Raw genomic sequence first — 27,101 nt, forward strand, 5'->3', positions numbered from 1 at the left:
TGACACAAGGTTTTGTCCATTCGCCGTCATTGCCCCACGTGGCTTCTATGTTGAGATTTGTTCAGAGTCCCACCATGCTGCGGCCATACTTGAAATCTGTAGCGTGCATTGCCTGGCCTCTGCTTTTCGGTGACTGTGCCACTTCCTCTCTCTCATTGGTTTTTCCGTTCCCACTTCTCATTCCCTCCCTCACTGGTTTTCAACCATTTTTGTTGCTTTTTAAAGACAGTTGAGGAATTAGCTCTGAGCTAGCCAAATATCTACCCTAGAAAAATCTGCAATGTATATTAATTTGTAATCAGTGCATATTATGTCTCCAGTGAGTATAGAGTTTTTCTTTTAAAATACTGACCGCATGGCTTAATTTTAATATTTGTATCTCAAACTTAGTTTTTCAGAACAACACCTTTGTCAATCCATTGTTGACATAAGCCACATATTGTAGGGTGGTTGTGACAGAACTTTTATTGTTCTTGCTGGGATGGCAACAGTTACACCTGTTTTGTCTGAAAGTTCCCTTCAAATGTTCTCCTGGAACAGGGAGAGGACAGGTTACCTCTGGAGCCTCCCATGTGTGGGCGTGTATTCAGGACATGCCAGAGGGAGTAAAGGGCAGTGGCCAACCTGTCTCATCCAGGTCATTTGCCCACATACTCAACAGTGCACATAAGAAGCTAGTTGTGAGATGCAGGTAAGAAGGAAAGGAGTGTCAGCCTTTAGACAAGTTAATTTCACATATATTTTACACCCAGCGGTGCCTTAGTGTAGTTTGAAATATGAAACTTAACGTTTTTAATATGTAAAGAACATGTTCATTAAAACCGCAGCTGAGGTTTTTGTTCATTTATGAAAAAGCTGAGTAACTACGAGCAAGATGGGTAACCAAGAAGTCTACAGGTGGCCAATGTTTGGGGGTTTCCCCAGTATTTTATTATGACAGATTTGTTACTTTAATTGATGTTCTATTGATCCTATATAGTGACCATTTAAAAAGTACATATCAGATAATTGTAAATTAGCCTACTGGGCATGAAAAAGCAATAGATGTGAGTGAATACATATCTGTTATTACAAAATGTTGTGGGTAGTTTCTGTCCCTCATTTAGGGAGGGATTTTAGTTGTTTTATAGCATATGTTTGTTTTGTTTTGTTTCAGGTGTGGGGAGGTTATTTATTTTCTTACAGGTTTTCTGTTTTTCTTGTGACATGACTTAGAATTATGAAAAACTGACTAGATGTTGGAATATTTTGTAAAAGTAATTTGTTTCCAGTAAGTTAGAGTTGCTTCATCTTGCTTGGATATGCTCTGAAGAATGGTTCATCCCACTTTCTTAATATGAAACAGTTGACTAGTTCTCTAAATAATAAAATCTTATACTGTCATTTCACAAAATGTTTCGTGGTTCTCCCAGTGAGGAATAATGCTAGTTAGTTCATCTTTATAGTTTTAGCCACTGTGAAATATCTTTTTTTTTTAATTTATTTTGCTCATTATGCTGTTTTTCTGTTCAGTTTAACAAAAAAAAAAAAAAAAAAAAAAAGTGGGCTGTTCCCTACAGGAGACCTCAGAAAGGGCCAGGGTGGAGGCACGGCCACACTGGCTGAGGCACCTTCATCTCAGGGTTTGTGCCTTGTGGTTAGTTCCACATCTTTTATGCCTCTGGCCTTTTCCTATGTAACACTAGCCCTAAAAAACATAGGATAAAGTAGAGAGAGGCCAGTATCAGAGAGCAGAGAGTGAGGGGGAGGAAGATCTGCCACCCAAATGGAAGGATGGCAGAAATGTGTGTGCCTTCCCTCCTGTGGGCCTTGTGTTGTAATTGGTTTCTCTTCAGCAACATTTTCCCACTGGGAATTGACCACTGTGCGGTGCTTTTGATTTGAAACTTTCTGCCATTGTACATTGCCTCTGATACCAGACCCAGTGGGTTAATTTTTCCTTTTGTTCCAGTTATCCAGTTATATTGTTATGCTGACTAACTCCCATCAAGGCCTTGCGTTACCAAAGGATGACTATTTGAGGAGCTGTGTATCTGGTCTCTTCTAGGGGGAGGTAGCTTGCCATTAGGAAAAGCAGGTGGGCTGCAGAATCAGACATACCTAGTTCACTCACACCCACTGGTTTACTAGTGGGCATGAGCTGGTTACTTTACCTCTCTGATCCCCTGATTTCCTGATGTATCAAATAAGAATAGTAATAGTAGTGGCCTCATAGGATTCTTGCAAAAATTATAAGAAATAATTTGTTAAATTACATAGTACATAGTAAATTCTCAGTAAATAATGGTGCTGCTATACCAGAATCTTCAAATTTTTATCATGTGACCTGCTTTTTCTTTTTTTTTTTTTTGCGGTACGCAGACTTCTCACTGCTGTGGCCTCTCCTGCTGCGGAGCACAGGCTCTGGACGCTCAGGCTCAGTGGCCATGGCTCACGGGCCCAGCCGCTCTGCAGCACGTGGGATCCTCCCGGACCGGGGCACAAACCCACGTCCCCTGCATCGGCAGGCGGACTCCCAACCACTGCGCCACTAGGGAAGCCCCATGTGACCTACTTTTGATAAGAAAAATCAAAAGTATTCAGATCTTCATGTTCACTCCATTGTTTAGTCATTTAATCAAATATTTATACATATTGTTTCTTTTATCAATAAGTTTCTACTTTTCTTTACTTGTCCAGAAGTTTTCTGTTATCCAGAGAGAAAACATCTGGATATTGAAGATCTTAAGCCATTTATTAGATTCCCCCCCATTTAATGAAAATGTCAGGGTCCAATTTTTATGAAGGACAGAGTGTCCACTCTTTTTGCTGATCAGTTAAATCAGTTCATTTTAGAAAGTCTAGAAATACCTTTGATATGTAGGTGTCACTTTCTTTGCTGATCGTTGTTGGCAGAGACTGTATTTTTAATGGAGTGAGCTTTACAGAAGGAACATTTTCCATTTTATACTCTCCTTATTCCCCCCCCCGCCCATTATTTTTTCAAGATAATGGTTAACATGTTCTGTTCATCTCCTTGATTTTGAAATAATGAAAGATGATTTTAAAGTTTTGGGAAATAGTCTGAATGTGCTTTGGGAAAAAAACTGCTTTTTGGTAAAGGAAAGATGGGCAGAAGAAAAGATGACCCTTTGACAGTGTGTGTTGCTTAATCAATCTTAGACCCTGTGGTAAGCAGCTTCTAAATGTTCACGCCGTGTGTGAGTCCTCTCCTCGCGAAGGCTGGGCATTTCGACTCACTTCTGTCTAATAGAATATGGCAGAAGAGGTGGAAATCACCTCTCAGGTAGGTTATTAGAAGTCTGTGGCTTCTATCTTGTGCATTCTCTCTCTTGAATTACTCACTTTGGGCGGAGCCACCTGCCTTGTCAAAAGGTAGCCATGTGGAGTAGCTCATGTAGAGGGAACCAAGGGAATCTGCCAACAACCACATGAATGAGCCTGGAAACAGAGGACTGCGGCCTCACGAGGGACCCAGAGCCAGTCCTGGCCCATAGAGAGAGTAAATGTTTGTTTTAAGCCACTGAGTTTTGAGGTGACTTGAAATGCACATGAAATAACTAATACAGTCCATATTTAATCATTAGAGATGATGAAACTCTTTCTTAAACGCAGACTACCTGGTTTATGCTTTACCATAGTCACCATCCATTGGGGTTAGGGAACGTTACTGCGTAATTGGTTTGTTTTCAGTTTTTGAGAGATATCAAGCTGTTAAATTTGATTTTGTTTATACTTGATTTAATTTATATTACATGATTCATCCACTGAGGTAAACGTGAAATGTATTTTTAGTAAATATCACTGTATTAAAGAAAGTTAATCAAGAATTTTCTTTAAGGCTGTCACATATATACATATACATATATGTATATGTATTTATATTCATTTGACACCACGATTATATACATGTATTTCTAAGTAATCTCAAGAGGGAGGAGCTATCCAGCCTAGTCATAATCCTTGTGATATACTTGTAAATAACTATTAGGGCTAAACCAAATATAATATATGTATCATATATAATATATAAAGCATACTTATATAAATAACTAGGGATAAAATAGAAAATATATTACATATAGAACAGTCATGCATAAGTGGCATATTATGGCACAAAATTTTTACTGCAGTTAGGAAATTTCTGTTACTGTGGCAACAGTAAGTTGTCTAATAAATGTATGCCACGAGATGGAAATCAAAATACGGAAGAGTCCATTGGATCCCTTCTTTCTTTTAGTTTTATTTTCTCTGAGCAATTACTATATTTAACTTTAATCAAGCCTAGGATAGGTTTATGTTGAAGGCTGTTAGCAGTATCTCTGTTTCAATCTCATTTGTGATACCCACTTTTCTTGCATATGGCTCAGCAGTATTGTAAGAACAGATGAATCATTTGGTTTCTGGCTCATTTGGGCATGACAGAGGTTACCTAGACTGTAGAATACACGTCTTTCACTAGCCATATGCTGTCTCTTCTCTTCCTGCGGGAAAGGTGAGCTGTGGGGAAGTCTGCAGACCTTGCACCTCAGCTGCCTCACGAAGACTCTGTACATGTTGCAATGAACCGTACATTGTATCAAAGTTTCTTTGGTTTTGCAACAGAAACAAATATTGCAACCAAAAATGAGCTCAGGAGAAGCTGAAGGGCAGGAAACTCTATACTTGGGCTATCCAGTACTATGGCTGCTGACCACACGTGCTATTTAAATTTCAATTGATTAAAATGAACTAAAATTAAAACTTAAAATTGAAGCTAGTCACGTTTCAGGTGCTCAGTAGCCACCTGTGGCTAGTGACTCCCATGTTGGACAGCCCAGAATCATCACAGAAAGTTATATCTGGCAGCACAACTTTAGATAAGCTTGCCTGGAAGCCTTTGCTTGAGTTGATGTACCCAACCATTTCCTCCATTCTTCCATTGCTCCATTTGTGATCCAAATTGCAAGAGATAGTTTGATTGGCCTGACTTAAGTCATTTGCCTACCCCTTGTCTATGCCGGGGTGGGAGAGAGGTTCCTGTAAAGGAAGCCTCCGGCAACCCCCTTGGAGCCACCGGGGGACCTGAGTTCAGAACCTCCGCAGCTGCAGAGAGTGGCAGAGGAGCATGCAGCACTGTTGGTGGACATTGGGTGGCCCCAAATGGACAAGTCATCTAAACAAGTAAGGTACTTTGTTTCATGCAGTGTATAATATATTCTTTGGAAGTTAAAAAATAGATAATAATCCTCCAGATACTTGATGTAAAAAGTATATGTAGGGCTTCCCTGGTGGCGCAGTGGTTGAGAGTCCGCCTGCCGATGCAGGAGACACGGGTTCGTGCCCCGGTCCGGGAAGATCCCACATGCCGCGGAGCGGCTGGGCCCGTGAGCCATGGCCACTGAGCCTGAGCGTCCAGAGCCTGTGCTCTGCGACGGGAGAGGCCACAGCAGTGGGAGGCCCACGTACCGCCAAAAAAAAAAACCCCACAAAAAAACAGTGTATGTAAGCATTTAAAAGTAAAGTTTTGTTCTTAATCTGTCTCTCTAACAGTGAATGGGATAATAGTCAAGAAAACTTTCTAGAATAAATATTAATGAAAGCTATATCACAAAGGCTTTAATTTGTTGCTAGTCAGCTTAATTTGCTCTGGAAAAAAAAATGTTTGATGTACAATATTTCTTTCTGTGCCCCAGTTCTTAAAAAGTTTTTAAGATTTTGCTAAGTGCTCCTTTAGCATAAGCCAAGCAGAGCTCAAACCGATGTATTTTAGGTAGGTTCTGCTGGGGTTTAGCCAGTCAGGTTTTCCTTCTCATTTATTCCTGTCTTGTTTGTTTCTGTGTGTGAGTATGTGTGTGTGTGTGTGTGTGTGTGTGTGTGTGTGTGCTCTCATTGTTTTGCAACATGGTAAAAAGTAAAAAGCCTCAGGAAACAAAGTATTACAACACTTTAAGCATTGGTCACAAATTGAAGAATAGATATTTTTATGCTTTTTTATGATTGTGACATGATCTATTATGAGACCAGTAATCATGCCAGGTTTGTTCACATAGCACACTTCTCTTTCTTTGTAAAAGTGAGAGGAAGTCAGTTTTGTAAGCATCTAGCCCAGATCTGTCAAGAAAGCTCTTGCCTAAAGCCCTCTGACAGAGTTCCACAGTAATCAGTTGAAACAGGCATTTTAATCCAAAGTTAACATTTTACTGTAATGTTTCCTCCACAATTCAAGGAAAATATAACCTTAAGTGGAACTTCCTGTTTACGAGAGGGGATTTAGAAATAATCAAAAGCGATATTTACTTAAGAAGTAAGAGTCAGAGATCACTTCTAATTGTATCAACAAAATGCCCTGAATGCAGTATCTATATAACTTTTCAACTTAAAGTATTTGTTGTAAGCATCCCCCTTTATTAGCATGGCTTCTTTCTCCATGGAGTCATAAGAGGAGGGAAATAAAAGGCTAAAAGGAAACCCAGAAACAAAACCAAAAAAACTTGGAATTTTCTACCTTGTACATATTACTAAAACATAATTTATAATCCAAAACTGTAAATTATGTTCAGTTATTTACATACTGTATTATAATTGATTGTGAAACATCAAAGCTTGCTTTAAATTATTTAAATACATGTAAATATGCAGAAGGAAAGTAGCATCTGTACTTGGCTTAATCAGGTTAGGACTTTGGTCTGGGAGGAGAAGGGTGGCAGATTGTTGCCAGCAGGGAATACAGAGGGGTGGGAGGAGACCAGATAGTTTTCCTTTCTTGTCTTCTCTGCAAAGACAGGCTTTCTGTGTTTAAGCCACTGCTGATATAGAGGTTGCTACTTTAAGCTTATTTTAATAAAAGTGCTATCATCCCAGGAGAGGATTACCTTGCCTGGGGCGGGGTGGGGTGGGGGGAGCGATGGTTCTTGATGCCTTCTCAAAATGATAGATTAAAATGATGGAAATTTTTTTAAAAGGAATATTTCAAATATATTTTCATTCTGTCTAAATAATACCTAGAGCTGAAAACACTGTTACATGATTAAAACAATTTTACCACTTGAGTTAGCACCCATTTTCATTTTTCCATTATAATAGAGCCCCAGTTTTATTCCCTATGCGATGGCAAACACTCCGCAAGAAGTGCAGCCTTGAGAAAACTGGCCCCCAGGTTTTGTGGTTGACTTCTAATGGTATCAAGGAAGTGGTTAGGTCAAAGTAATAAAATTAAAGCTCTTTTTAAAGAGGCTGGCTTTAGTAAAGTGGGCAGTGAAAATGTTAAAGATCTGTTAGCATTACATAGCGAATTCCTGACTACCAAAGAACTCACTCCCGTGTTCGTTAATGCTCATCCTTGATGCTCATTTGTTTGAAGAAGCAGAATCTCGAAACTCAATGCAAAATCATTAAAAGAATATACAGAACATGCATATGAAATCATGGCTATTTTAGGTAAGCTTGGTCACGATACGAGTAGAAGTGTTAAATTTTTAAATGCAGCTCCACCGAAAGGAATCAGGGCTCTGGGAAAGTGACTGATTCAAGGTCTGGGGAGGAGATGTTCAAGTTGAGCTTAGAACATTTTTGTGATACCAGGTAACAAGTTATCAAAGACTATTAAGGTCATGTCAGTAGGACCCTAGAGCCAATCTAAGTAAGTTCCCACTGACCAAAGATGGGGTAGTTTGAGCATCAATAAAGATAAAAACTGCAGTGGAGTCTAATACTTCAACTATGTTAAGAGTTGTCAGTTTTGTGGTGGTTTCAAAGATTAAAAATTTCTTGGTCACCTTTGGAGGATGCTGGGGAACCGCCTTTTGATCTTGAAAATTAATAAATAAAGGGAAAGAATCAACTATTTAAAAACTGTAGTTACAAACTCATTTTTGTATTATTGATAGATCACATGCAAAAGATATGACAGACACCATTTTGAGTGTTTTCATCCTGTTAGTTTGTCTGTGGCTTCAGACAGTGGTTCAGAGCTACCTGCTTCCCAAATCTGAGTGCCAAAAAGAGAATTAGATTTGCATGTGAACAAACCCCAGGCATTTGCAGGTCTGCTTGCTCGTCATCAGCACGCTGTTGTTGACTTCCACGCTCATCAGGTGGCAGCAGTGACTCTCGCTATTCCTCCGGTCACGACCCAACTTATCTCTTAACTCACCTCCTACCATCTGTCTTATTAGCCCAGTACCCTCATGGTTGTACCCTAGATTTCAGCGTCATCAGTAATGGCTCCATTCTGAATCTAGCTCCCTGCATGTCACTCTGCAACATCTTAACTTTCCAGTTCTTTTTGGATCTCGTCGAATCATCACGTCCATGGACATTTTCACTCTCAGCCAAGTCCTTCCTCTCTTCATCCAGTTTAGATTTCATGGTCTTTTGTGGCATGACTTACTTACAAATGACCTTAACTACCTTTGCACCCACCTCATAGGGGAATTATAAGGACTAAATGAGCTAATTAGATACCTATGAAGTGCTTAGGACAGTTGACCTGGTATTATTCCATAGTGTCTGCACAGTACATGTCAACTATTGCTATTGCCTAGCTCCTCGTCCTTTCCTGTACTTGTCTCGTGAAGCTCCAGCTTACGTACCTGCTCTGTGCATGCCCCCAGATGGCTAGGGGTTTCTAGAAAAAACCATGCTAATCATCTCATGGCCACAAATCTCCAATGTGTAATTGGTTTTGCCCAGCAGTCTTGCCATTACTTCTCTAGTGTGTTTGCTTTCTACTCTCCAAAATGTGTGTTCAGATCTCTTTCCTTAATCCATCTACACTTGCAGACATTTTTGGTACAGATAACAGGAAACCGTATTTCAGGAAGCCTAAACAATATGAAAATACAGCGTAATATCACAAGAAGTCACAGCATAGGGCAGTCTCCGGATTGGTAAGTTCAGCAGCTTAGTGACGTCTTTCTGCTGTGCCATCTTTAGTTTGACGATTCTGCCCTTGCTGGCTTCCATTGTGGTCACAAGGTGGCTGTCACTGCTCCAAGTGTCACATGTAGACATGGAAGCATCCTGGGAGAAGGCCTGTTCATTCCTGGGAGTCTTTATTTCAGTGAGGAAAGTCTTTCCTAGAAGAGCCCTACAGACTTGACTTCACTGGAAGAAGGCTGGGGGGGAGTAGTGGTGGGGGTAGGTGTCCAGCTGAGCACCACCTTCCTCCTGCATTTCTGCCACCTCACTCACTTCAGTGGGCACTTCTCAGCATCTTGCTGACTCCTTCTCTGCTCCTTTCTGTCTTAAATAGTCTCCCTAGGTGACCACATCCAGGCCCCTGGCTTTGAATGCCGTCTGTGTGATAGTGATTATTAATGAACATTAGACTGCCTATCCAGTCACATGCTCGACTGCTCCATTTAGGTATGTAAAAGGCACCCCACACTGAACATGGCCAGAGTGCACCCCCGCCGCCTCCTTTTTCCCAGCGTCAGTAAACAGCACTGCTTACTAATGACACTCTAACCAGAAATGTAGGCATTAGATTGATTTCCTTTTCTCCCGAAATCCATTTTACTGGCGGTTTTGGACACTCACCCCACATCCCTCCCCCTCTCCCTGCCTGTGCTGTCCTAGTTCAGGCCAAGCTGCTATCATACCTCACTCGGAGGACAGCAGTAGTCTCCAGCTGGGCACCCCACTTTGATCTCGCCCCTACAATCTGTTCCCTGCCAGCCTTACAAAGGATCTTTTAAAACACAAATCGAATTATGTCACTCTCCACTCAAAACCCTCCGGTGTTTTTACATAACACATAGAGTAAGATGTAAACCTACACTGCGTCTGTGTGATCTGAACCCTGCCTGTCCAACTTCACTTCTGCCACTTCCCTCACAGCCTTCTCCCCAGAGCAGCAGTGGCCTCCTCCCCTTCCTCAGTGCTAAGCTTGGCTTCCCCTTAGGGCCCTTGCATGGCTGATCTCATCACTGGGCATTCTGTGTGACCTTCATGTCTCTGCCCTGTTAGCATTCAGACGTGGGCCTCCCCAACCACCCAACCTAAATTAGTCATCTTATGTTTATCTCAGAACCTTTTTCCCTGCCTTAGATTCTCTTCATAACACTCACCACAACCTCAGTTCTCTCTTGTCCGTGTGCTTGTTTATTGCTCTTGTTCTTCCCTTTCTTTATGTAAGATGTAAGCTTTGTAAGATCGAGGACGGCCTATCTGGTTCACTGCTGTTTGTTCAGCACCTGAGACAGCGTCTGGCACATACTAGGTCACCTGACCAATAAATTAAGAGATTGAACGAATGGATTTTCTCTGAGAAAAGTAGAACAAATAAACTCCCATCCAGCTTCATCTAACTATTTTTGAAAGAGAGAGAAAAACAAAACTCCTAGTATGTCACTGTATCTTTCATGATATTGGAAAGCACACAGTAGAAATTGACTTTGGCTACCCTACATGAAGAGGAAATTTATTACAAGGGTCCCAGAATCAATAGCTGGCTAGAGAATAAGGTTTAGAGCCCAAACTAGACCTTAGGAGCCCTGAAAACACACAGTCTGCACCATTGCAAGAACACAATACAAGAATCATCAGGTTGGCACATCGCTGCCCCTGCATTGCCTGTAAGCTCCATGTTACAAGGTCACCCATTCAGGACTCCTAGTCCTGAGAAGTAACATCCAGTGGACCAAACGTGACTTGGGTGCCTGCCCTGCTGTTCCAGGGCAGAGAGAAGGAGGATCTTGGTCTCCACTGGAGGGATTCTTTACTGTCCCAGGTTGAGTACAGCAGGGTGTATGTGGGGGAGTGTTCTCCAAAAGCAAGACCAGGATTTTAATGGGGGCAGTGGGTGTTGGGCAGCCGAAACGTGACAGATATCGAAAGCATGTGGGTAGTTCTTCTGAAATTTCTCTTTGACCCTGTTGGAGCCCTGCCACAAGTAGAATGAACATCTACCTACCTCCTCCATCTTCTTGGCTCATAATGACCATAGCTTGTCCTCAAACCCAAATCTTCACTAGTGATGGATGTTCCTACACCACTGTTTTCAGAAGATGCTCTCAGATGCCCTGTGACTTTCTGTCATCCTCACAGTAGTCCGTAGGTCCTTCCAGGCCCAGGGAACCGATGGGATCTGGGCCTGCTCCAGCCATTCTCGTCTCCCAGTGCTGCTCTGTGAGTCAGACATGGTCCCCACAAGACCTGTGCAGTATCCACTCCTTGGTTCCTTTTGTTCTTGGCTCTAGTGTCACCTCCTCCGAGCCCCTCCTTGGCCATCCTGTCTAAACTGTGTACACCCCACACCCTGATACACTCTACTCTCCAACTAACAGTATGTATTTATTTGCTTATTGTGGGCTTCCCCACAGGAATGTCAGTTCCTGGGAGCCGGGGTTTGTTTAGTTCACAGCTGTATCCATCTGCCCAGAACAGGAAGCTGCAATAACTACTTGAATGAGTGAATAAATGTGTCATTTTGGAAATGAGTTCCAAAAGAGGAATTCCAAAATGGTCCTGAATAACAAGTACACAGCATTTGGGGTGACTGTTCTGAAATGGTGCATATTCACTTGGTTATGTAAATTCTGTTGCCTCATTAAAAATGAATCATCTCCCACCTCATGTTTTATAGCAGTGGGTCAGCAGAGCCCACGGGATCAGAATCTCCTTGATGACAGAGCCAAAGCAAAAAGCCTTAGAAAACAACTGGCATTTTCTGAGCGTTCCCACATTAGAAAGGGAAGGGTCAGTGTCCAAGATGCTTCCTCTTCATAACATAGCAATGTGGCTTTGGCATGCCGTTTCTGCTTACTACTCTGATGGATCTTCATGAGGATTCATGGGACACCACAGAATACCTTCTTCTGGTAGATGATGAAGTGACTCAACAGTAGTTGTTTTTTGTGGAAGCAAAACATGCTCTGAATTTACTGCCCCTGGAAAGGGTTAAATTACTTGTATTTTAGCAGGAGCCTTGTGAGTTATTGTGGAAACTGACAGAAATACAGCTGATTCAGCTTCCGTTCATACTTCTCGTATTTGGTAGTACCGTGGGGTACTTGCAGGAGTGTCATGGGAGTGTATGACCTCCTGATACCATGGTCCCTTAGTGTTAACATTGCAACCCAGGAGAGCTGAGGCTTCCCAGATCCTGGAGAACTTCCTGGGAACACAGGCAGGAAGTGGCTTGAGAGGCTTTTACCCAGTGGTTGGCTCTTTGTCTCCTTGTACTGTGCTCTTCAAAAACAGTGTAGCACTTTTATTCCTATTACAGTGTCATATTACTGTTGCAGAACAGTTTTGAAATACAACCAGGCAAAATGAATAACAAATGATCATTATCTATCAGCTGATCCCACAGAGACAGCTTTCTAGATACATTTGATATATGTATATGCCTACTTATATTATGCACCTACTTATATATACCATACCTTTTATCAAGCAGCTTACAAACTTAGTTCATAAGTTGCTCTTTACTGTCTTACCACATAGTAGATAAGAATCAGGCAGAGGTAGGTTTGGGTCCTATTTCTATAACCTAACTTCGTGACTTTGGGCAAGTTACTAAAACTCTGTGAGTCTCAGAGCAGGGCCCACCTAGGAGTCAGGGCTCCATGCTGGAAGCTCTTGGGATGGACAGTAGTGTAAGTTTGAATAGAGTCTCAGACCTGTGTGATTTTGAATACATTAGGGTGGCTCTCAGAGTGGAATGATTTTAATTCCACTGGGGACAACCCTGTTTTTAGTTCTACTGTTTAATTTCTCCAGTCATCAAGACTGTATCTAGAGATGGCACTTTAGTGATCCTGAACTCAAATCCCTGTTGGAACTAAGCAGGTTGTGTGATCTATAGAAGCAAGCCTGGTGTAAGAAAATCAACCAAAAGAAATACAACACACTGTCTTCACTTCTACCTAACTCTAAGCTAATATTGGAATTTAGTATTCAGAATTAATAAAAGATGAATTGAAATAAATTCTCTCTAGTACTTCTTTTTGTATTTGGAACTTAAAATATCTGTTGCCTTTTCTTCCACACCAGGTCTCAGTGGCACATCTTGTCTCTCGGGTTGCAAGATGCAATGCTATAGTGAACCTTGCTTCCCTAATGAGCTAATTGCTTTATTTCATAATAGAAAATAGCTGTTTATAAACAGAAGTACTTCCAAACTGGACTAGAATGTTGGCATAAAAAGATTTTCTGTTTGGAGTAACTACTCCTGAGATGGTTGTAGAAGTCTGAGATTCCACGTCAATCATATTTAGTGTTTTGTGTCACATTGCACTGCAGTTCAGTAACTTACGCTTGTACGGCTCGCTGCTCACACTATCAGTATTAATTGACAAAGGCAAACTGAACAGGTCATATCATTCTTACAAAGGTTGAAATTATATACCTGGAGCTAGTGAAGGGTCAGTTACCTTTAATTCCATAAAGTAAAAATATAGTTCAAACTATCAGTCTTTGATTTCTGCAAACTGAATGCAGCATATGAAAATGGGCCAGATAATTTCTTACCAAACAGGTTTCCTAAAGATAAAGTTTTGGTAAGAATGAGCAAATTAAATCACACATTTGTGTAACTATTTAAGAATGTCTCTTTTGACAAGTAGTGTTAGGGAAACTGGATTTCTGCCCTCAAAAGAGTGAAGTTGGACCCTTACCTTATACTATATACAAAAATTACCTCGAAATGGATCAAATACCTTAATGTAAGAGTTGAAAGTACAAAACTTAGAAGAAGACAGTGGAAAAACTTATGACGTTGGATTTGGCAATTATTTCTTGGCCATGACACCAAAAGCAAAGGCAGCAAAAGAAAAAATAGACAAATTGGATTTCATCAAAATTAAAAACTTGCATGCCTCAAAGGATACTGTCAACAGTGAAAAAGCAACCCATGAATTGGGAGAAAATATTTGCAAGTCACGTATCTGATAAAGAATTGATATCCAGAATATATAAAGAACTCCTTCAGCTCAACCACAGCAGAACAACCCAATTAAAAAGAAGATATACAAATGGCCAATAAGCACATGAAAAGAAGCTCAGCATCACTAGTTGTTAGGGAAATGCAAATCAAAAACCACAATGAGATTCCACTTCACACCCATTAGGATGGCTACCGTCAAAAAACAAACACAAAGTAACAAGTGTTGGTAAGAATATGGAGAAGTTAGAACACTTGTGCCCTATTGGTGGGAATATAAAATGGTGAAGCTGCTGTGGAAAACAGTGTGGCTCTTTCTCAAAAAAATTAAACATGCATTTACTGTATGTTCCAGCAATTCCACTTCTGGGTATCTACTCAAAAGAATTGAAAGCAGGGTCTTGAAGAGATATTTGTGTACACGTATTCATAGCAGTATTATTCCTCATAGCCAAAGATGGAAGCAGCCCAAGTGTTCCTCAATAAATGAAAGAATAAACAAAACATATTCATATAACGGAGTATTATTCAGCCTTACAAAGGAATGGAGTTCTGACACATACCTTCTGTCCATCATACAGAAGGACAAATACTGTATGATTGCACTTACATGAGGTTCCTAGAGTAGATAGCTTGTGATGTCAACCAAAAAAGCCAAATCGTGGATGCAGTGTTAGTTGGTGAGCCAAGTTGAGGATTTTTCCTTGGATCCTATGATGCAGTGTTTTCAACAGAACAGAAAGGTCTCTTCAGCACCAGGCCTCTCACACTCACATCATGCCCTGCAGCAACCAGTTAGGTTTGCATCCGTTTCATCCATCAAAGCTTAGAGTTCAGTGCCATTCAGCTCTGTTTCATGGTGTTAGTTTCATGACTGTTCCTTTGTTAAATATTTATAAAATCTTTATTCCTGGAGAATCATGCCATACACAAAATAATATGATGAATGGGCTTACGTGGACTTGCAAAATATTGAGTTTCCCTTGAATAAAAAGTGCAGCACTAACAATGACTGTGGAGGGTCACATTTGTTAATTTTGACCAAAATCTACATTAAACTTTCCACAGAACACAACAGAGAGTCATTTCCTAACGTGTACTTATCATGAATACTATATCCGTAAGTACTTTAGTCTCATGAAAATCCTCATCAGCTCCATGAGTAAATATAGCTATCTGGGTTGTATTATTTATATCTCTGTTCTAATCAGCTGCCATTGGAAACACTGTAAATAACTTGTCTGTTCCATATAGCTTGTTCCGTAAGTTTTCAGACCTATCTTTACTACACTGAGCAACATCATTGTTTACAGTTAGATTTAAATTTGTCAGTGCTTCATTTTTTCACACACGTTTATTGCCACGTTGTGTAAAATACCTTTAAACTTACCATCTATAACTGCTTGGGCTGTGTGAGCAGTAAGTAACTGCAGTTTACAGAAGCAGTACTCATTTAATGTTCAAAAACAACGCCTACTGAAAATCCTTTTGAGGTTTATTTTTGTTTCTTTTTTCTTTTAATCACCTATATTTTCAAAACATGGTCATCGTTCTCAACATGGTTGCTTAATAATAGCATCATAAGCTACGTTCTTCCAATGCTGGCGTGCTTTGTTTGTTAAACGTGTAGGAATGTACTTAATTATTGAAGGGAAACATGCTTTCTTGAAACTTGTCTCCCCCCCACTTTTGGTTGAGATGCGAATAAGAGTATATTTTGCCTGCCTTTTAATGTTGCTTAAAGAAAATCAAAACTTCTCCGTCTGTAGTACTGGAGTAGCAGGAAGTGGTGGAGGCCGTGGCAGACTCGAGTGCATTGCATCTAAAAGGTGCAGCCTCAGTTAACTTCCAGGTACAAGTTAGCTTTTATATGCAGTTACCCACCCAGTTTATAAATGTTGGTAACTAGTGCAGACAAAAAAGTTTAAACTTTATGGGCCAGAGAAACACAGTGAGCTTGTTCAGATGTTTGGCCATCAGTTTGCTTTTTGTCCTCTGAACCTTCACAGTCAGCCTTTCCTTGGCCTCCTGGGCAGTCCAGCTGCCACTTTAAGGATAAGACTTATAAGATAAGATTTAGGATTTGCAGCTGTTTTCATATTCTTATTGGTAGAAATTGAAGCTCCGAGTCAGAATATTACCTGCTTTTGTCCAGCTTTCTATTTAATGAGATCTCAGTCTCTTCACTCAAAGATATTGGGGTGAGCAGATAGATGGATCTAATGGATTAATGCATCAGGGGATGATTAGTACTTACACTGAAAAATAAAACCCCAGGACGAAGCCTATTTTCATGAGTAATTATCTGTTTTTATTTTCATTAAATTAAAATTAGTTTACGGTTCATTTACTGTAAATGAGTCTTCAAAAGCACATGAGTTGAATTGCTCAGAATTTGATGTTTTATCTAAACTGAAAGGGAAATGCCAAGCTTGATGGACCTGTCATTCCTCTGGTGAACCGGCTGAGGGAGAGAAAACTCCTTCCCCAACCAGCCCCTGACCCCCACAACTGCGGTGCACCCTATGGTTCCTGACTTGGTAATGATTGTGGATTGGATTCAGGAACACACCAGCCATGGTGCAAGTAATGGTCAGTGTCAGGATCACTTAATGATATAAGGTTCTTAAGTGCTTTTGGGGTATTAATAATTTTATAAACTAATTAAGAAATTAGGTTCTGTCTTGAAGTAGTTTTCCAGTTACTAATTTTGACATATAAACTTCTGGCCCTGGTTTGTTTTTATAAAAGAAGAAATGAAACATTGAAATGTTAAAAGGAAAGGGTGTCAAATCATTGCCTGCATTTTCTGTCTCATCCCCTGTGCAGGGGGCACGCAGCGACTGCCACGTGCCATTGGGATGTCCCTGGCCAAAGAGCTCATCTTCTCTGCACGTGTGCTCGATGGCCAAGAAGCCAAAGCAGTGGGCTTGATCAGCCATGTTCTGGAACAGAACCAGGAGGGGGACGCTGCCTATAGAAAGGCCTTGGACCTAGCAAGAGAGTTTTTACCTCAGGTATTTTAATTGCATTTCCTTCTTTTACTCTTTTTAGATAACTTTATAACAAATTGACTAGATTAATATTAAGAGCCTTCAGAATTAAAATTAAGATTTGAAGATAATCTGAGGCCCCTATTGTAGCCACACGTTGATAATGTATCACATGCATGTTTATCACGTGGGACAGAACTTCCCAGCAATTTAAGTTGTTCGCCAGCTAGCCCTTCTGACCTGAACTGTACTCATGAAGAGAAACGGTGACGGATGGGCTGTCACACTGGATCGCCCCCAAACTGAAACACAAGTAAGGAGCCCAGAGTCGATTATGCCAAGTGAGCTTTCATTGAGGTCCTATAGCCTGAGATAACCTGCTTGAACAGCACCAGTTGTGTGTCTTACTGTGTTTGTTTTTATGGTGATGTAGGCATTGTTTTAACTCCTTTGTGCACAGCCTGCTTCCTCACAATTACACTTCAAATCCGGGACTCACTGCACGTTTCCTCACAGACCGTAATCCTCATGAGTGATATTAATAACAGCACATCAAGGGACCTGTATTGAGGGTTTCTTTGTTCTCTCACTCTTTTAGGAGTATTTTTCAAATATTCCTTTCTTCTGAAATCATGGATTAAAGGATTTTTGCTATGTAAACCATTAGTGACTTGTCTTTATTCCTAATGGCGTGTAAAGTTTCATAACTTCTGGAGTCAAAATTACTTCCTCTCTAACTCAAACAGTATTTGTTACCTCTCAGTATTTGTAACCAAAGGCCATGGGTCCTTTTGGGAAATCTCATGAAATCTCTCTCTAGAAAAATGCACGCACCCTCCACATTTGTCTGGAGTTTCGCATCCAGTTTCGGGAGGCATCCTTGGAGTTCTTTGTTGTAAGACAGGGCCCAGGTCTGCTGTGATGTACCTGTCCCCTGAGAGCTGTCAGACGGGTCCTCTCATTTGAGTTGGTTTCTGAAACCACACTGCCTGCTGTTGACGCTACTTCAGTCCTTCTCAGTTAAGTTACGAGCTATAAGCTCTTTCAGGGCAGGGCCCTTATATAGTTTATTCCCCATATGAGATAACACAGAGTCTTATACTCTGAATTGATGGAGAGAGAGCAAGTAGAAAAGATTTTTACTAGTTTAAGAAAACAAAACAGCTCCCGAGTTCTGAGATTCACAGCCTCTCCGGATCCTTGGATGGGAGCATTCAGCTCCCTGTTCCAGAGCTCTGCCCAGGTGGCTCATTAGCCCCTTGGCACCTCTGTGGTTCAGGTTCCTTATGTCACTCCTGGGAACTGGCTCTTTCTCCTGTGACTGCGGTGCTGTTAATGCCATCACTGCCCACAGCTCACCCCACCCGAGAGCCCCCTTCTCCCCACCTCCAACCTGACATCTGGCTGCCCCCTACCACGTGGTAAACCAGGCAGAACTCATCGTCTCTTTCATCTGAAGGACATGCCTCTGAGAACATTACTTGCTGAAATTAATTTTTCCCCAGGTGAAGGGAGATGTCAAATGACTTTGGAAAATGTATAACTGTGAAACTGTATACAAAAGTTACAAAACAGAATTTGAGGTGGAATAATCTTCATTTTTACAGACCTTGTTACTAAACGATTAGTCTTCTAAATAATTAGAAAGCTTCTGTAAACTTAGTATTTCTAGGTGATTTCTGTATTATATGTTACTTCCATTTTTCTATCTTAGAAAAAAAGTTTGTATATAAAACAGAGGCACTAGTTTTTTTATTTTAAAAGAGAAACGAATTAAGCGTTATACCTAATAGCATTTTCATTTTCCTGTTTCTCCAGTTTTCTAAACCTTGCTGCCCAAAGTGTGGTCTGTGGACTAGCGGTCCAGGCGTCCGCTGGGAACATGTTAGACTTGCAGAATCCCCGGCCCATGCCAGACCCCTGAATCTGCATCTCCATTTTAACCAGGGGCTTGGGGAGTTGTATGCATATAGAAGTTTGACTAGCACTTGTCTGGGTCAACTGGTAATAAAAGTGAATGGATAAGTTTCTTGTTGAGAGGAGCACCCTGTTAAAAAAAAAATGAATTGATGACCTTGAAAGAAAAAAAAAACTAGTATGTGTAACATACATACACATCACATCTGGAAGGATTCTAAGATACTCGCCTAAGCCTCGGAAAATTGCAGTCTCTGAAAAGGATTTTTCAGCATGTGATTTAGGAAGAGAATTTAGATAGGTTAAAGTAGATAACCGAAAAATGGCATTTTTCATGCCATCATACATTTATCCATTCACTTATTGGAGTCCATTGTTGTGCCTGTTATTTAGAGCCTCTTGCATTTTAATTCAAAAGATGCTTTAAAACATGCCATTGAATTCTAATTCATCACCCAGTAAACAGTTTTCAGGAATTTAAAATGTGATCAAATAATCAAATCCCATCTGGAGGATTATGGTTTCTAAGACAAAGTTATGTGTCCCTTCTCGCAGAGGACTCCCAATTCTTTCCTCTGTGACCCTCACAGATCCTGAAGGACTTATTTGGACTTGGAGCTTTTGTGTGATGTGGGAGCACTGCCTGGAGGACGCATCTTTACTAATACATCATCATCGTGGTTAGTTCCTGATGCTCAGGGAAGAAAGATTACAGCTCCACTGCCTGAAACAGATGATATCTGAATCCCATGTTAATCAATAGTGTCAGCCTCATTTCAAGCCCAGGGTTCTGTTGAACCACTAATGGGTGTGTTATTGTGCCAAACACTTTATCTCCTTTTCTCTTTCCTACTTAACTTGTAGGGAAATTTGCTGAACAATGAAAAGCCCTCTACTGGACACATACCACCTGCTGACCTCCAAGCATATAGTTTGCTGTGCCACAGCATGCTGTGAAATCTGCATAACATGCTGGTGCAATAGATTATTACAATTGCTGTTTAATTAAGGCCTTGGAAGGCTCCTAAAATAAATGTTCCATCAACTATCTTACAGCCATTGTTGCCTCTATGCCGTGGATCCAGCAAAGGAAATTTCTGAATTTGACTGAGATGTACAACATGATTTGCATAAATAATTAAAATATGTTTCTTTAATTTGAATTTTAGGGACCTGTTGCAATGAGAGTGGCAAAATTAGCAATTAATCAAGGGATGGAGGTGAGTGCCTTAAGTTTGAGTTTCCTGTTGGAATAGGTAGTGGAGATTTATTCAATGAACCATTATTTTTTAATATTCTAAAATATAGCTGTTTCACTGCTATGATTACCGAAAGCTACTGAGGTTCTTTTTAGCTACATCAGTGATTGCATTCTGCTTATATCTGTTGTTGCTTCAGCATCATAATCACAGAATTCAGTAATTTCACTGATGCCCTGAAGCATATGACATGCTTATTATTTATGCCATTGAGTTAATAGATTTATTGGCTAGTAGTTCATAGAAAACCAAAAGAAAAGGGCATTCTGTGTATTCTCAGCACCAGTGTCATATTATAAAAAAATGTTCTAAGGAGAACTTCCTGGCTCCAAGCTCCTCCTAAAGACGGAGACCATCTTGAACTTCTTAATGTGCTTTCTGCAGTGAGACACACATAAACCCTGCAGGGGGCCCTGGGGTTACTCTGGAGAGATAGCTCCAAAGGAGTGGAGGCCCTAGGACAGGGGAGAAGTAAGCAGGGCAAGGGAGCAATGCAGGTACCCATTTACATTGGGCTTTTCATTACAGCAGTTGTATTTTGGAGAAATTAATTACAGGAATTTTGAAGAAAGATATTTCTTCCTTGCAGACCCAGAGGCCACTATATTTTCCTGGCCTTCACAGCAGTAAAAAGAGGTTAAATATATTAGTAATAAATACATTTTTTAAAATTTACAAAGTAGTTGGTTTTTTAAAATTCTTACATAATAATAACAATGCTGGGACTTCCCTGGTGGTGCAGAGGTTAGGAATCCGCCTGCCAGTGCAGGGAACACGGGTTCGAGCCCTGGTCCGGGAAGATCCCACATGCCGTGGAGCAACTAAGCCTGTGTGCCACAACTACTGAGCCTGCACTCTAGAGCCCGCGAGCCACAACAACTAAGCCTGCGTGCCACAACTACTGAAGCCTACGCGCCTAGAGCCCGTGCTCCGCAACAAGAGAAGCCATCGCAATGAGAAGCCCGTGCACCACAACGAAGAGTAGCCCCTGCTCACCGCAGCTAGAGAAAGCCCACGTACAGCAACAAAGACTCAACACAGCCAAAAATAAAATAAATAAAATGAATTAATTTAAAAAAATTCTCTAAAAAAGAAAATAGTAACAATGCTAATAGCAAAAACCTTATATGACCCTAACTACGTGCCAACCCAATATATAACTTATGTACTTTATAAAGACTTCACCTAGATTAACTCATTTGATCCTCACAATAACCCCATTTGGTAGATACTGTAATTAACTCCTTGTTCAGATACATCTCTCTGAGGCAAGAGAGGTTAAATAACCTGGGTAACCAAGGTTACACAGCTCCCACATGGTAGAGTCAGAATTTGAACCCAGGCAACCTGGTTCCAGAGTTTCTCGGGCTGGTCATTCTTCTGATTTACTGTATTGCATCAAAGAATTCTGTTCTTTTGGAATAAGGTTATTAAATTTGAATTTATATTTATATTGAGTATACCATATTTTAAAAAGTAATTCTTGCTGAAATGAATTATATTTTTATCCTCAGGTTGATTTAGTAACAGGATTAGCCATAGAAGAAGCTTGTTACGCTCAGGTATGTAATACAAACAAAAATTCAATGCAGATACCCCTTACCTTCTGTATAAGTCAACTAAATTATATATCACTGAACCATGATATATATACACTATTACAAAATCATACAGATGGGTTGAAATTATTTGTTTCTGCTGTTTGACTGTTACCAGCTCTTACGACTGATTCTGTTCCACATACTAATGACTCCTGTCTATGTAATTTAGAAAATGCTTAGAATAGTTAAGTTAGTACCATTTGTGCTGTAGCTGTCGTCTCTCTGGCTCATGTTGTGTTTTCTGGGTGTGGTCTTGAACCCTCACTCCAGGGTAGAGAGGTGTGAGGAAGGCAGCTGTGAGCACATGCCTCCAGGAAACATCAGTATTTGAGACTCATTGGCTTTTCCTGATGTTCTGAGCCTTTCCTCCTACCCACTGAAAGTTCACTAGTTGGATTACATATACAGTTTTCTTTTTTGTACACAAATTAATAGGGCTTTTTATAGAGGAACAAATCTTCCTTCCTCCCTTTCTTCCATCCTTTTTTAAATGAAAGATACTTTAGGTGCTTGTTTTAAGGCATCTAAAGTAGCAAAAGAGTTTTGTTCTACCTTTTCTGAGAATTGGAAACTGTGTCAGCTCCCGGTTAAGCATGGAAGTACCATGAACTAGGAGCAACAGCTAGAGTGTTACTCTGCACCTGGTCTGTATATATAAATTACCACCTGTCATTGATGAGCACATACCATGAATGAACTAAATTACAAACCTCTTTCAAATGGACAACCTCAGAGTCTGAAGAAAAATTTTAAAACCATATTTGGCCACATCTTATCAAATGTAACAGGAACCATACAAAGTATTCCATCAGACCACAATGGAATTAAACGAGAAGTCAATAACAAAGATAGATGGAACCCCACCTATTAATGGTGAGATGTAATCTTTTTAATAAGGTTAAGCAGTGTACTTCTAAATAACATTTGTCAAAGAGAAAGTCTCAGGAGGAATTAAAATGTATTTTGAACTAAATCAAAATGAAAATACAACTTATCAAAATTTGTGGGAATATATGAAAAACAATGTTTAGAGAGAAATTTATAGCATTAAATATGTATATTAGAAAAGAAGAAAGATCTAAAATCAATAATAACTTTCCACTTTTCAAAAGTGGAAAAAGAAGATAAAATTAAATCCCAAATCAGAATAATACAAATAATACTTTAGAGCAGAAATCAGTGAAATTGAAAAAGGGGAAACAAAACCAAAAACAACAAAAAAAAAACCAAACCAAAACAAAACCAAAAACCAAACAAAACCAAACACAAAACCAAAAGTTGGTTCTTTGTAAAGATCTATAAAATTGTCAGACTTCTAGTCAGGATAATCAATGAAAAAGGAAGATAAAAATTATATCAGAAATGCAAGAAAGGTTATTACTACTGATTCTATGGACATTGAAAGGATAAAGGAATACTGTGAACTATATATGCCCACAAATCTGATAACCTAGATGAAATGGACCAATTCCTTGAAAGACAAAATATAACAAAATTCATCCAAGGAGAAACAGATAATGTGAATAGTCCTATGTTTGTTGTAGAGATTAAATCAATAATTAACAAACTTCAGAAATAGGAAGCACCAGGCGCAGATGGTTTCACTGGTGTATTCTACCAAACATTTAAGGAAGAAATTACACCAATTATCTACAATCTTTTCCAGAAAATAGAAGTAGAAGGAATACTTCTTAACTCATTCCATGAGGATGGTATTAGCCTGATAACAAAACTAAAGACATTACAAGAAAGGAAAACTATAAACCATTATCCCTCATGAACATAGATATAGAAATCCTCAACAAAATATTAGCAAGCTGACTCCAACAATATATAAAAGGAATTATATGCCACAACCAAGTGAGATTTTTTCCCAGATATGCAAGGCTTGTTCAACACTCAAAAATCAGTTAATATAATTCATCACATCAACAGGCTAAAGAGGGAACTCTGGTGAAAGAAATCACAATTTAAACAAATAGATATCCCATATTCATGGATAGTAAGACTCAATATTATTAAGATGTCACTTCTTCCCAACTTGATCATAGATTCAATGCAATCCCAATAAAAATTCCAGAAAGTTATTTTCTTAATATTGGCAAACCAGTTCTAAAGTTTATATGGAAAGTCCAAAGACCCAGATTAGCCAACACACTACTAAAGAACAAGGTTGGAGGAATGACACTACTTGACTTCAAGACTTACAGTAAAGCTACAATAATCAAAATAGTGTGGTACTAGCAAAAGAAAAGACACATAGATCAATAGAACAGAATAGGGAGCCCAGAAGTAGATTCATACAAATATAATCAACTGATCTTTGACAAAAGAGGAAAGGCAATTCAATGAAGAAAAAATAGTCTTAAAAAAGAATAGTACTGAAGCATCTGGACATTCAACTACAAGAAAAAAAAAAAAAAGAATCTAGACACTGACCTTACACCCTTCACAAAAATTAACTCAAAATGGGCCATAGACCTACATATAAAATGAAAAACTATAAAACTTCTTGAAGATAATATAGTAGAAATTCTAGGTGACCTTGAGTTTGGCAATGGCTTTTTAGATATAACACCAAAAGTGTAATTCATGAAAGAAAAAATTGATGTTTGACTTTATTAAGATTAACTTCTACTCTGCAAGAGACACTGTGAAGAGAAAGAAAAGACAAGCCACAGACTGGGAAAAATATGTTTGCAAAACATATATCTGATAAAGGACATGTGTCCAAGACATACAAAGAGTTTTTAAAACTCAACAGTAAGAAAATAATCCATTAAAAACTGGGTATAAGGTCTGAAGAGATACCTCACCAAAGTAGATGTACAGATGGCAAATAAGCATAGAAAAATATGCTCCACATCATCTGTCATTAAGAAATGCAAATAAAAACAAGATACCGCAGTTTGGCCATTTCTTACATAGTCTTACTACATGATCTAGCAATCATTTTGTTACATATTTACCCAAATGAGTTGAAAACTTATGTCCACGCAAAAGCCTATACACCAGTGTTTATAGCAGCTTTATTCCTAATTGCAAAACTTGGAAACAACCACGATGTCCTTCAGTAGGTGAGTGGATAAACTGTAGTACATGTATAAGTGGGGTGTTATTCAACAATGAAAGGAAATGAGCTATCCTACCAGGAAGAGACAGGAAGGAACCTTAAATACATATTACTAAATGAAGGATTTCAGTCTTAAAAGCCTGCATACTATATGATTCCAACTATATACCATTCTGGAAAAGACACTGGGGTGGGGGATAAGGGATGACTAGGCGGCACATTAGGGACGTTGAGGGTAGTGAAACTACTCTCTGTGATACTGTAATTGTGGATACATGACCTTATGCATTTGTCAAAACCCATGGAATATCCCTAATGTAAACTATGGACTAGTTCATAATATTGTGTTAATATTGGCTCATTAGTTGTAACAAATGTATCACATTAATGCAGGATGTTAATAATAGGGGAGACAGTGGGGGGGCTTGAGGGAGTATATGGGAACTCTGAACTTTCTGCTCAGTTTTTTGGTAGACCTAAAATTGTCTAAAACAAGTAAAGTCAATTTTATTGAAGTATATTTGAAATGGGAAAAAAAGCATCTTAGAGTTAGAATGATAAATTTGGTCACATAATTTAAATTGTTCAAATGATTTCAAAATTTTAGATTGTCTTCTAATTAGTTTCCTTAGTTAAAGCTTATTAAACTTTTACAATTGTCTTTATTTTTTGGCATAGATAACAATGTTTTGCTTCTCTTAGACTATTCCAACGAAAGACAGACTTGAAGGTCTTCTTGCTTTTAAAGAGAAAAGGACCCCTCGTTATAAAGGAGAGTAGAAGAAAGAGAAATCTTTAAAATGCCAGTGTAATAAATATACTTCTGGAAGTATCTTTCAGATTCACGTATGCCTCAGCATCTGGAATCCCAGCGACCAAAGTGAAGAGCGAGTTATCCATATACTGAATTAAGTATCTGGAGTGGACCCCTATGTGTACTTGTTCAAATGTGCATCATCATTTTCATTCAGATTTATAAAGCTAATAGTGTATACTGTCAAAAACGCCAATTCAAAATTAGGTATACATTTTTAAATACCTCCTGCATATGAGGCTTTCTGTTCTTAATTTTTTTAATGTGAATAATTTATATATTGCACATGCTAGGAAAAAATATTGATTGTATGTCTCCTGTGCTACAGTATGAAAATAAAATTATTTCCATGTACCAAAAACGTGAAGTTATACCAAATAAAGTTTCCAAGGGATTGTACACATGCACCCACACATGTACATCTCATACTGAAAAAGGAGCTGATAGAATCCTGAGTGAAAATTACCAAATATAAGTAAAATTAGTGAAAAGAAAACATGGAAATTTTGCTCTTACCCCATTCTTTTTGTATTGAATAAATCATTGCATGTTGGATTTTAGAAGAAACCACCTTTCCATTGCTGATTCTGTCAGGTGACCTCTTTACGTAGTCAGTCTTAGAATACAGTATGGATGGTGAAGAATTAATCCAATCAGAGACTGGGACCAAAGGCTTTGTGGAGGCCAGCTGGAGGCCCGGAACTGTTGTACCTCTAAGCCCTCCTAGCAAGTGGCTTGGCCCCCTGGCCTAACCCAGAAATAAAATGGTGCAGCTGGGCTTCCCTGGTGGCGCAGCGGTTGGGAGTCCGCCTGCCGATGCAGGGGGCGCGGGTTCGTGCCCCGGTCTAGGAGGACCCCACATTGCCGCGGAGCGGCTGGGCCCGTGAGCCATGGCCGCCGAGCCTGCGCGTCCGGAGCCTGTGCTCTGCAACGGGAGAGGCCCGCGTACCGCTAAAAAAAAAAAAAAAGGTGCAGCCAAGGTTGGCCCCTATTAGAAGTGGCTTCATCCTGGATTAAGGGTGAAGTGAAGCCTGTTTTCTGCTTCCTTCTCCCCAGCTATTTGCAGCTGATTTCAGTAAGGAAAGGAGGTGAACACATCACCCCTCTCTCCCTGTTCTAACAAACGTCATGCTTTTCTACCCCTGGCCAGGTAAGCAACTAGAAATGGAGGAGCTCCAGGGGTGTGTGAGTTTATATAGCTTTGCCTGCGGGACAGATAGGAAGTGTGTGGGAAATAGCTGTAGAATTCAGTGTGCAAAAGGGAGCCGAACAGTACAGCTCCCTGAACGAATTTGGGCTAGCTTTATTTTGTGTTCATTTGATCAAACCACACTGCCTTTTGAGGCTGCATCCAGGGCTGAGTCCGGCAGTGCTGGAGAAGCCCCCCCTTTTCCAGGACCCGCGCCTGTCATTTGCCGGCTCCAGGGGTCCCCCACTGTCCCCGAACACTGCAGCTGCGCTTCATTGCAGTGAAGTCAAGTTCGACACATGGGTGACTGCCTGTTTCATGCATTCCCATGCTCCACACCCCAGCCTCCTTGCTCTTTTAAAGCATATAGACTTGGAATTTTTAA

At 39.9% G+C, this 27,101-nt stretch overlaps 1 protein-coding gene across 2 annotated transcripts in view; it reads left to right on the top strand.

Moving 5' to 3' along the window:
• The window catches only part of AUH (AU RNA binding methylglutaconyl-CoA hydratase), a 165,184-nt gene extending 138,389 nt beyond the window's left edge, over window positions 1–26,795 (top strand). The window contains exons 5-8 of one of the 2 annotated variants that reach the window (XM_082620281.1): window positions 16,700–16,887; window positions 19,950–20,000; window positions 21,554–21,601; window positions 25,416–26,795. In XM_082620281.1, coding sequence (XP_082476407.1) covers window positions 16,700–16,887; window positions 19,950–20,000; window positions 21,554–21,601; window positions 25,416–25,493 — 365 coding nt within the window. In that variant the 3' untranslated portion in view covers window positions 25,494–26,795. The remainder of the gene's footprint in view (window positions 1–16,699; window positions 16,888–19,949; window positions 20,001–21,553; window positions 21,602–25,415) is intronic. The other variant, XM_082620280.1, reaches the window with a different exon arrangement.
• The last annotated feature ends 306 nt before the right edge of the window (window positions 26,796–27,101 follow it).

The sequence above is a fragment of the Mesoplodon mirus genome (genome assembly GCF_964341445.2).
Source record: "Mesoplodon mirus genome assembly, chromosome: 1".
NCBI lineage: Eukaryota > Metazoa > Chordata > Mammalia > Artiodactyla > Ziphiidae > Mesoplodon > Mesoplodon mirus.